Source organism: Aotus nancymaae, unplaced genomic scaffold (assembly GCF_030222135.1).
Source record: "Aotus nancymaae isolate 86718 unplaced genomic scaffold, 86718_ANA_hifiasm-v0.15.2.pri h1tg000032l_0, whole genome shotgun sequence".
NCBI lineage: Eukaryota > Metazoa > Chordata > Mammalia > Primates > Aotidae > Aotus > Aotus nancymaae.
The window spans coordinates 31,378,453-31,389,477 of NW_026988445.1; the positions used below are offsets into that span (position 1 = coordinate 31,378,453).

An 11,025-nucleotide genomic window follows, 5' to 3' on the forward strand; every position below is an offset into this window, starting at 1 on the left:
CTCTTCTGTGGCTGTACTCCCCTGCCTGTCCCTGGGGAGGGGTCTCTTGGAGCTAAGCCACGTCTCCCCATGTGGTAGCCATGCACACACACCCATCATACACATGTATGCACGCTCCCACACATGCATGCAATGCACATACATGTGGATGCAGTCACACGCAGCCACACGTGCAGATGCATACACATGTACACACAAGGTTATAAACAAAAAGGATTTTATTTTACTCCCTTTCTTCCGGAGGCTGGGTCTGAATTAGGGAGGAGCGCAGAGAGGCCATGGGCAGGAAGAGCCCCCTTCCCCCAGCATGGCCAAGCCCCCAGGCTGCAACCAACCATTGGGTCCAAGCTGCAAGGCATGGCCAACATCTTTGCAGAGCTCCAAGTCTCCCAGAGGAAGGGAAGGCTGGCGGCGCAGAAGCTCAGAGGCTGTGGCACTGTCCACCCCAGGCTCCCAGCTCCCAGTGGGTCTCAGTTTGGGGCTGGGAGGGTGAGGGCTGAAGGAGCCGCCCCATTTGCTGTTGCAGGGAATGGGGACAAGCAGCCCCACACACACCAACTGATGCCCATGCTGGGCACCCTGGGGCCTCCTTGGTTGCTCCAGGGAAGCTGGCATCCCAGAGGACTCATTCCAGCTCAGGATGGGGTGGAGTCCTCAGTGCCCCAGCCCCCTGGGGCTCAGACCACAGCAGAGGGCCCTTCCTGCCTCCTAGGCCCCCTCCCCACCCCACCTTGGCCCCAGCGGTGACCAAGCCAGGGCACTCCTCCGCGGCTTTCAGCCCCTTCCCTGAGCAGCCTGGCTGCCCCTCTGGGCAGGGTCTGCCTGAGGCCACAGGCTAAGGAGCAAGCTGAGTTGAAGGGGTCACAGGTTTCCACGGGAGCCCCACAACCCTCCTCCTCCCCCCCCCGCCAGCTCGCAAGCCCGCGCCTCAGATCCACACGGTGGTCTTCCCGTCCCTGCTGCTGCCGCTGCCCTTCTCGGAGCCCGCCCTGGGCTTGGCTCCTGGGCGTTCCTGGGCGCCGGGCCGGCCCTGCTCCCCGACCGTGCCCGCAGAGGTGGCACTGCCAGTTCCGGACGCGGGGGCGCCCGCCCTGGGGGGCGCCCGGGAGGCCGCAGGGAGGCCCGCGCACGGCGAAGTGTCCCGGTCGCGGTCCCCGGTCGCCGCCTCGTCGCGCAGCGCCTGCAGGGCCAGGTTTGCCAGGTTCTGGTCGTGCGCCCGAGCGCGCTCGGCCGCCCGCACCACCAGGCTGTAGTCGGGCGGGCAGGCCAAGCCGGCGGCCGCGGCCGGGAAGGCGCAGGGCGGGGGCCGCGGCGCGGGGTTGGGGGCAGGGGCCGGGGGACCGCGGCGGCCGCGCACGGCGTCCTGCGCGCTTCCCAGGCCCAGGTGCGCCATCTCGCAGAGGTTGAGCAGGAGGCACAGGCAGCTGACCACGTACATGACCAGCAGGAAGACCGTCTTCTCAGTGGGGCGCGACACGAAGCAGTCCACCACGTGCGGGCAGGGCCGACGGCTGCAGGGGAAGAACGGCCGCACCTCGAAGCCGTACAGCAGGTACTGGCCCACCAGGAAGGCCACCTCGAAGGCCGCCCTGGCCACCAGCTGGGCCACGTACACGCGCATCAGGCCCTCCCTCTGGATGCGCCTCCGCCCGTCGTGCTGCCCGGCCGGGCCCGGGGTCCCCGCCGCCTTCCCGTCCGCGCCGGCACCCTTGGGGCACGCCTCCTCCGCGCCGGCCTCTTCCGCGTCCTCGGCGGCGCCCTCGGCCGCCCCCGGCTCCTCCTCCTCCTCCTCCTCGCCCAGGCCCAGCATGGGCTCCTCCTCGCCCAGGTCGGCGGGCTCGGGCCAGCCGGCGTGCGGGGGCGGCAGGTGCGCCCGGGGCGTGCGGCGGGGCCCGGGGCGGCGGCGGAGGGCGCGGCGCCGCTCCTGCTCAGACGCGCGAGCCAGGCGGTGCACGGCGTAGCCCAGGTACATGACCGAGGGCGTGGAGATGACCACGATCTGGAAGACCCAGAAGCGCACGTGCGACAGGGGCGCGAAGGCGTCGTAGCAGACGTTGTCGCAGCCCGGCTGCCGCGTGTTGCAGGTGAACTTGGCCTGCTCGTCCGAGTAGATGGCCTCGCCGCCCACGGCCGTCAGCACGATGCGGAAGACCACCAGCACCGTGAGCCACACCTTGCCCACGAAGGTGGAGTGGTTGTGGATCTCCTCCAGCAGCCGCGTCAGGAAGCTCCAGCTCATGTTGGTCATAGGGGCGGGCGGGCAGGTCCTGCGGGGCGGGGCGGGGGTCAGCCAGGGGCCTGCACCGAGGAGCTGCCGGCGCGCAGAGCTCGGAGCTGGGGCTCGAGGCTCGCCTCGCAGCTGGCCCCTCTGCTCACACACCGGATGACGTGCAGCGTACCACCTTAAACAGAAGCGAAAGCCCCCACCTGATCCGGCCCCTGCTCGTGCAGATGCAGGGCCCCAGCTGGGTGAGCTGCCTTCCTGAGGCAGGTGGGGACACTGAGGCAAGCAACTTCGAGTGTGCGGGGACTGGGGGTCTCAGTGTCCACTGCACCCATGGCCACCACCCCAGCCCCCAGCCGCACCCAGGTTACTGGGGAGGGTCCCAGAGGGTTTCAGCATCTGGAGGGTCTCCCCAGCCTGCCTAGCCACCTAATCCCTCCTGGCCCCTCCAGCTCCCTAGCCCCCAAATCCCTGTGGCCCCATTGGCCCCCACCCTGCAGCCCCATCAGCCCTGTCCTTCACAGCCTCCCATGCCTGAACCACCATCAGCCCCCAGACCTGAAAGTGCCACCAGTCCGCAGTCTCCATAGCCCCTTGGCCCCCAGTGGCCCTGCTCTGCCTCCCTCCACACCCTGCACAGGGGCCGTGGGGGGTCCCTCCACCTCCACAAGGGACCTCCATCCTCCCTCCAGCCCCCGGCTGATCCCGCTGCCCTTTCCAGGCGCCTACGGTCCCAGGGCTCCCCCCAACCAGCCTAGGCTCCTGGTCCTCCACAGTCCCAACCCAGACGGTCCCCAGCTGGGGTCAGGATGAAGGCAGGCGTCTGTCCAGGAGGGAAGGTGTCCAGCAAAGTTATAGACTCCGTGATTTGAGGCCACACTCAGCATCTGCGACCCTCAGAGACAGCTGTGCCGCAGACCAGCCAGCCCAAAGTGGGCAAGTGCCCAGGAGGGGCTGTGCCGCAGGGTCTGTGCTCAGCTCCCCTGCCCACCCTCTCCTGGTGGCTGCCCCCAGATGAGTACCTGCTCCTGGGTCGCTGGGGCAGGAGACCCCTTAGTTCCCTATGCCTCTGGCCCCCTCCCGGTACCTGGCCTGGGAGGCAGCAGCGGCAGGTGTGGGACCAGCAGCAGCCGCTGGTGAGGCTCCCGGCCTCTTTATGCAGCTGAGGCCTCCCCACCCGGGGCAGGAAGAGGGGGCAGTCAGGGTTCCTGGGGAAATGGCCCTGCTTCCTCACATCTGTGCAGTACCCCTCAGAGCCACACACATTCACATGTGCAGACACACTCAGATACACACCCACACTCACACGTGTACACACTTGTACATATGCGCACACCTGCACATGCACGAACATGCACAGATGCATATGCAGATACATGTGCATGCACACATGTACACATGTACACACATACACAGATACACATGCAAATAGATTAACGCCATAGGGCACATATGTGACACACACAGGTACAAACACAGATGTATATGTGCAAACTATCACCAGTGTACATCCGCAGGCATGCCTGTATGCACTCACATGCAGACCCACATGCATGCAAACAGTGTGCCTATGTATGCACAACCACATACATGCACACACGTGCAGACACACCTATGGACTCACACGTGTGATCACACATATGGAGGCGTGGCCCTCAGACCAGGACCCAGGTTCTTCCAGGCCATTCCCAGGACCACTGTGTGGGCCCAAGTGACACAGCCCCCCAGAGTGAAGCGCCAGCCTTCAGATGCCAGGGCACATCAGCTGCACAGAGGCCAGGAGCCTCACCAGCGACTGCTGCTGGTCCCACACCTGCCACTGCTGCCTCCCAGAAGGGGAGGGGGCCAGAAGGGGAGGGAGCTAAGGGGTCTCCTGCCCCAGCGACCCAGGAGCAGGTACTGGCCCTGGGGCAGCCACCAGGAGAGGGTGGGCAGGGGAGCTGCAGGAGCTCTCCCTCCTTGGATCACAGACCCTGCTGCATAGGCTGGCACACTCCAGCCCTGGGGCCACCTCCCTTCTCCCCCTGGCTCCGGTAGGCAGGTCCCCCTCCCTCCCCGCCTGTCAGATCACAGCGGGCTTCGGCCCACCGATCCCAGCCAGACAGGAACCTAAGACAGAGGAGGCTCAAGGGAGAGACGGAGCGGTAGGGCTTCAGTGCCAGGGCCGGCCTGCCCAGCTGCGTGGGGGCAATATTGAGCAAGCGGCTCTCTGGGGACCACCTGCAGTCATGGTGCCCGCCGGTGCCCATGGTGTGAGCACTCCCGCTGCGGCTGACTGCCAAGTGGCTTCCCTGACTCAGCTGAGAAAATGGCGCCATCGGCTCAGCTCTGAAGACCACCGTGGCTCGGCCCCGGGCTGATGTGCCCTCGCATCGGAGGGCTTGCGCTTCGCTCTGAGGGGCTGTGTCACTTACGGCCACATAGTGGTTTGGGGAATGGCCTGGAAGAACCCAGGCCCTGGTCTCAGTGCCACACCCCCAGCCCATAATTCTCTCCTGGGCCTGCTGCCACCCCCAACATAAGCACTCAGCACCCAGCAGGCACCACCAGAGCCAGATGTCCACACCCAAATGCCATCGTGCCCTGCAGAACAGCCTCCTCATCCCAGCCAGTCCTGAGCCTGGCGCTGCCTCCAGCACTTCACTCCTCGCCCAGCAGCCTAGAGAGCCTTAGGACACCTACCCAGCAGGCCTCCCGCCCTGAGCGTGACTCCTGACCAGAGCAAGTGCCCAGCCTCACCTGTCCTAGCGGCATATCCTCTGCCCCACTCCACGCCTGGCTCCAGACATCCCCTCGTGCGCTCTGCCCATGGCTGCCACACTGGCTGGAGCCCACTCCAGCCAGAAGCCTTTGCTGCTTGGCCCCGCCACACACACACGCACAGGCGTGCACGCAGGTTCAGCCCTTGCCTGAGGCTGTCGCTATGTCACTGTGTGCTTCTTGTGACTATTCCATGTGATGACGATCACAGCTGGAAACCGAGGGGTGTGTCTCACAGAGTCAGGGAGATGAGGTTTCGCTCTTGTTGCCCAGGTTGGAGTGCAGTGGCGTGATCTACACTCACCGCAGCCTCTGCCTCCCAGGTTCAAGCGATTCTCCGCCTCAGCCTCCTGAATAGCTGGGATTACAGGCACGTGCCACCACGCCCGGCTAGAGACGTGGGTGGTTTCACAGAAAATAAAGACGTGTGGATGCACCTGAGTTCACACACACTTTGCTCTGGCCCCTGAAAAGGCCTCAGTGTAAAAACACCCTAGAAGCAAGAGCCCACCTGGGGCCCAGGCCTTGGTTCCTACCTCCACACTCAATCACAGGACTCAGGAACCCCTGGCGGGGAACGGGCAGACCCTAGGGCTGGCGCTGGGAACGCACAGAGGAGCCTGAGGCAACCGTAGAGTCAGAGAGGAAGGCTGGGGGTGCACCACCTGCACGCCAGGCGCCGGTGCCGGAGGCCAGGTCCCTCCGAGCAGTGAAGGAAACAGAGTAGTCTTGTGTTACAGATTACAGACTGGCTCATAGTTTGCCCAGGGCTGTGCCTGAATGGATAACCGAACAAGGGGCAGGAGACAGCTCCTCGTGCAGTCAGTCCAAAGCAGCCAAGTGGACCCCCAGCCCTGCCTGCGGGCTGCACCTGGTAACCTGGCTTCAGAGGGTGTAGGAGGGAGAGACGGAGAGCACCCTTACAGCCCACACCCTACGCCAACCCTGGCCAGGTGGCCAAAGTGCCACCACAAGCGTCCTGGATGGCGTGGACACTTCATGGCATCTCATGGGAAGGTCCCGTCAACTCCATAGTCTTCCTCCCAAAACCCATCCCCCTGAAGACTCACAAGGAAGCATGAGGCTGAAAGGGATCCCACCCAAGGGGCACCCTACAGAGCACCTGGCCAGTGTCCCTCCAGAAGGCGTGGACACCCCATGGCCAGTGTCCATCCCAACGGCGTGGACTCCCTATGGCCAGTGTCCATCCCGACGGCGTGGACACCCCATGGCCAGTGTCCATCCAGACAGCGAGGATAATCCCAGCTCGATACTGGTCCATTGGTTGTGAGAGCATGTCACGCTACTGCAAGATGTCAGCAACGGGGAAACTGGGTGTAGGGTCTGTGGGAACTCGGCACTATCCTCACAGCTTTTCTGTAAATCTTATTGAGCTCAAGCAATCCCACCTCTGGCCTCCTGAGTAGCTGGAACTACAGGTGCGTGCCACCATGCTGGGCAATTTTTTTTTTTTAAACGATGGGGTCTTAATACAAAAATGAACCAGGCATGGAGGCATGTGCTTGTAGTTCCAGCTACTTGGGAGGCTGAGGTGGGACAATCGCTTGAACCTGGGAGGGGTTGGGTGCAGTGAGCCGAGATCACACTACTGCACTCCTCCAGCCTGGGCGACAGAGCGGGACCCCATGTCCGTTTTTTTTAATGGGGTCTCGCTCTGTCGCCCGGGCTGAAGGAGTGATGGGGCCTCTCTCTGTCGCCCGGGCTGGAGGAGTGATGGGGCCTCTCTCTGTCGCCCGGGCTGGAGGAGTGATGGGGCCTTGCCCTGTCGCCTGGGCTGGAGAAGTGCAGTGGCACAATCGTAGCTAACCGCAGGTCTCAAGCAGTCCTCTTGTCTCAGCCTCCCAAAGTGCTGGGATTACAGGCATGAGCCATCGCGCCTTGGCCCTTTTCTGTGAAAGTGCTATAAGATAAACTCTTACTTAAAAAGAAAGGACCCCTGACACAGAGGCGGGACAAGCTGAGGTGGGCACTGTCCAGTGCTGCAGGATGAGGTTGTCAGAGGGGAGGGGTGCTGGCCCCCAGGGAGCCGGGCCTGGGATTTGCAGGCTGTCTGTGCACACAGGTCCAAGAGAGATCTCACCCCAAAACTACACCTCCAGGGCACCCAGGACGAGGATTGGTGGGGAGGGGCTTCAGCTTGGCTAGAGCTGGAGGCGCCCGTGGGCTTCAGAGTCTGTGAGGGGGCAGCTGCTGGGATTAGTAACATGTGTCAGGGCGGGGTAGAGGGGTGACCGCAGGAGGCCACCAGCCAGGACGCTGCCTGGCCCAGGTGTGGGAGTGGTGAGGTGGGGTCAGCCCCGGGGAAGGCTGTGGGAAGTAGAGGAGGATGTGGGCATTGGTGGAGGGCCAGGGGCTCACAGGGTTCTCTTATCGGGGACCAGGGGCTCATGGGGGCTCGCTCCTAGGCCAGGGTGTGAAAGGGGGCCTCACAATGGGGGCAGTGTCACCCTGGTGGCATGAGGGGCTCACAGGAAGGACTTCAACGGGGTGCGTGGCAAAAGCCAAGGGGCTCACCGTGAGGGCTCACAGGCGGGGAAGTGGGGGGCTCACGGTGAGGCGGGGGGGTGGGGGGACAGACGGTGAGGCTGGGGGGAGTGGGGGGCCCACGGTGAGGCTGGGGGGAGTGGGGGGCCCACGGGGGGGAGTGGGGTCCCACGGTGAGGCGGGGGGGGAGTGGGGGGCCCACGGTGAGGCGGGGGAATGGGGGGCCCATGGTGAGGCGGGGGGATGGGGGGCTCACGGTGAGGCGGGGGGGTGGGGCTCACAGCAGGGGCCACCTCTGGTAGGGGTTTCAAGGCAAGCAGGCCCAGGCGGAGGCCGCCCTTCTGCAAACCCAGCTGGGCCAGCTCTGACCGGTGTCCTGGCACATCAGGACGCCAGTCAGAGCCGGGCCTCCTCCTCCATCAAGCCCCTGCTCACCCTGGGTCTAAACACGGGTTCTGGGGCGCAGCAGTATGAGCTCCGCCCCACCCCGCCCGGGTCTGCAGTGCAGGGTCAGGGGCCCAGGTATTTCCTTCCCCCGCAGGCCCTCCTGGGGCAGGCTGCACAGGGCGGGTATTTTTCGTAGTTTAGGCTGCCAGGCAGGCACCACGCACACAGCACAGTTCACCAGGTGGGGACCCTGGGGCAGGCTCCTCCCCTCCCTGAAAACGACGGGACCCCAGCGCATGGTGGGCCCTGTGCTGTTGCTCGTCCGCACAGTCCAAAGCAGGTTCTCCGTCCCACTTCCCTGGAGCTTCTGCAGGCACGGTCCCCTCCCACCCCTCCACTCTGCTGCAGGGCTGTGTGGGGGCCGTCTTCACTCGGGGGGCTACAGCACTCACCCACCCGCAGGCCTCAACGTCTCCTCACCCGTCGGCCCGACAGGCCGTAGCCCCCTGCCCTGATGCCCCCAGCTCAGCTCTGTGGTGGCAGCTCCTGCATCCATCCCGTGTGTCCCTGCCTGGGCCCCCAGCTGCCCGTCCTGGACAGCCCAGGCCCTGGGATGGTCAGCCTGGAGTGCAGCCTCAGCCATGCTCCTCTGGATGCCCTGGTCCAGAGGGAGGCACAGAGCTTGGCCACCCAGGACCCAAGCCCCAGGCCCGGAACTCTCCCTCCAGACCACTCTGCCCCAGCAGCTCTGTGGCCAGTCTCGCTGTCCTGCCTGTGCAGCTTCTAAGCCCTGCTGGGTGTGAGCACAAGCTGTCGTCACACATCCTTCACACGCACACACAGCGCACGTTCCTCCCCACATGCACACACACACGCACTGCACACACGCATGCACACACATACCATGCACACTCCCACATGCACACTGCTGCCCCAGCTCAACATGGAGGTGGGCTCACACACTCGGTCACACAGCCATGAGCCCTCCCTGATTCTGCCTCAACCTCACCATGTGTGTCCCTCAGGGAGCCCCCCCCAACCGCCGAGACCCAGGAAGGCACGGTGCCCCCAAGGCCCCAAGTGCCTCCCTGCGTTACAGCTCCCCTCCCATGGCCTGCAACAGCTCCGGAACTGACCAGAGCCCCAGAAGCCCCGGAGGATGGTGCTCAGGAACGTCAGGGGAGTGAGGGGACGCTGAGGAACGTAGCGTGGGGCTGAGTCTGCGGGGTCCCCAGCCCCTGCCAGGGCCAGGCAGCATCCAGGCTGGTGCCCCCTCCCCCATGGAGCTCTCTCCTCCCTGGGGCTGGTGGCGCTGTGAATGTGTGAGTCCCTTCTGTTGCCCTTTCTCAAGTCCCCTCCTTCGGGGTCCCAGGCCTAGCGGTGAGGGGCTGTTCCTCTCCTGAAGGTGGACCAAGGGGCAAGCCGGGCCCGGGTCAGGTGGGAGTGTGTCATCACTGCACCCTGGCCAGCTCCCCCAGGCTAGTCTCCAGGGCTGTGCAGGCCTGGAGCTGAGCCACACACGCTCCAAAAATGGAGCTCTGGGGGATAAGCGCATGGGGCGCCAGGGGCTGATGCCTGCCCCAGCCTCCTAAGGCTGTCCCTGCCCTCCACCCATTCTGCTTAGAGCCCATGAACCCATCTCTTCCCTCCTGAACCCCCTACCCAGCACAGCAGCCACGAATCCTGGGCTTACTGCCATCCAGCCCTGGGATGGGGCCCTGGGCCTGGACTGTGTGGCCTTTCTGCGCAGCAGCCCCGGGGTGCTCCGCTCTCCCAGCGGGGTGCAGGCCTCCCACTCCTCAGCCATGCCGCCCCTTCCTTGCACTCAGGGCCTGCCCCAGCACCCCAGGGGAGCATCCACCCAGTTAATCACAACACTGACGGCCACTGGGGTCGGCTCTGTGACCACAGAGTCTGCTGGGCCCCAGTGCACGGTTAGTGCTTGTCAGAGTGGCTTGTGGCCTTCCAAGGAAAGGGCTGAGCAGGGCCCCAAGTCTGTCTGCATAAGGGGCAGGCCGGGATCCTCACCTCCGGGGGGCTGCTGAGGGTGGGGGGCTGGGCCTGGGCACACTGCAGCTGGCTGGTGTTCCGGAGGCCAGCCCTACCGCTGCTGAGGCCCCAGCTGCTGGGGGAGGTACTGAAGGCACCCCTCCTGCTTGCCAGCTGTCCCAGACCAGACCCTGTCGGCTGGCACCCACCCTGCGGTTGAAGGCAGCTGGGCCTGAAGGACACAGACATCAAGTGGGGGGGGCCACCCCAATATCTTCATGGAACAGCAGGGCCCAGGAGGGGCGGCAGGCATGAGGAGTGCCCCTCCTGCAGCTGGTCCTTAGGAAGCCCTCCCTCCTTCAGCGCCTCGAGGCCAGGGGCACAGGGTGAGGCTGTCTCCTAGGGAACGGCCCCCAGCGGTGCACACATGGGCCCCAGCACCCTACCTTCTCCAGGTCAGAAAATTCCAGTCTCCCTCTGAGCCCTTCCACCTGCTCGGATGCTGGTCCTCCCCGAGGGTGTTCGGCAGAGCCGGGGCCACCTCCCGCCACCAAGCACAATGGGGGCTGGGGGAGGGGCCCTCAAGGGCCCCATTGTTCCCCCCTCGGCCTCAGGGTCTGAATCCCTGATTGTCCTCGGGGGTGGGGCGGCAGGCAGGGCTTTCCAGGCACAAGCAGGTCGAAGGCCAGCCCGAGCCTCAGAAGCTCAGTCCACCTGCCCTGGGGGCTGTCCATGACCTCCCCTCCCCTGCCCTGCGGCCCAGTCCGGGCGGCTCTGGCCAGTATCGTCTGGCAGCCAGCGTCTGGGCTCTGGGCGGGGACTCTGCTCCCCGCCCCCATTTCCGGCCGGGCGCCCTGCCTGCCTCCTCTCCCATCCAGGTCGCTCATCTCTGTCTGCACCCCACCCCAGGAGCACCTCACTTGGGCTCAGACCAGAACTGGGGCTGACCCTAGGGGTGCCTGGCAGCACTGCTCTGCGCTGCCTGAGACAGGCAGGCTGGGGGAGCACTGAGGAGGGAGGGAGGCGGCCTGAGCATCGGCTCCCCACACACAACACGGTCCCTGGGGCTGGAAGGGAGGGGCAGCTGCCCTCCACTCAGGCATCTCCCTAAGGGAAGCCTCCAGACCTTGAGTTCTAGAACCTCCAGCTGCCGGCTCAGG

At 65.0% G+C, this 11,025-nt stretch overlaps 1 protein-coding gene across 1 annotated transcript; it reads right to left on the minus strand.

Moving 5' to 3' along the window:
- Nucleotides 1–200: 200 nt before the first annotated feature.
- Nucleotides 201–10,594, minus strand: GJC2 (gap junction protein gamma 2). Its single transcript, XM_064383476.1, has 2 exons — nucleotides 10,312–10,594; nucleotides 201–2,267 (listed from the first exon to the last, which is right to left on the minus strand). Exon 2 carries the CDS (start codon nucleotides 2,246–2,248, stop codon nucleotides 929–931), a length of 1,320 nt encoding a protein of 439 aa, XP_064239546.1. The 5' UTR covers nucleotides 2,249–2,267; nucleotides 10,312–10,594; the 3' UTR covers nucleotides 201–928.
- Nucleotides 10,595–11,025: the final 431 nt, after the last annotated feature.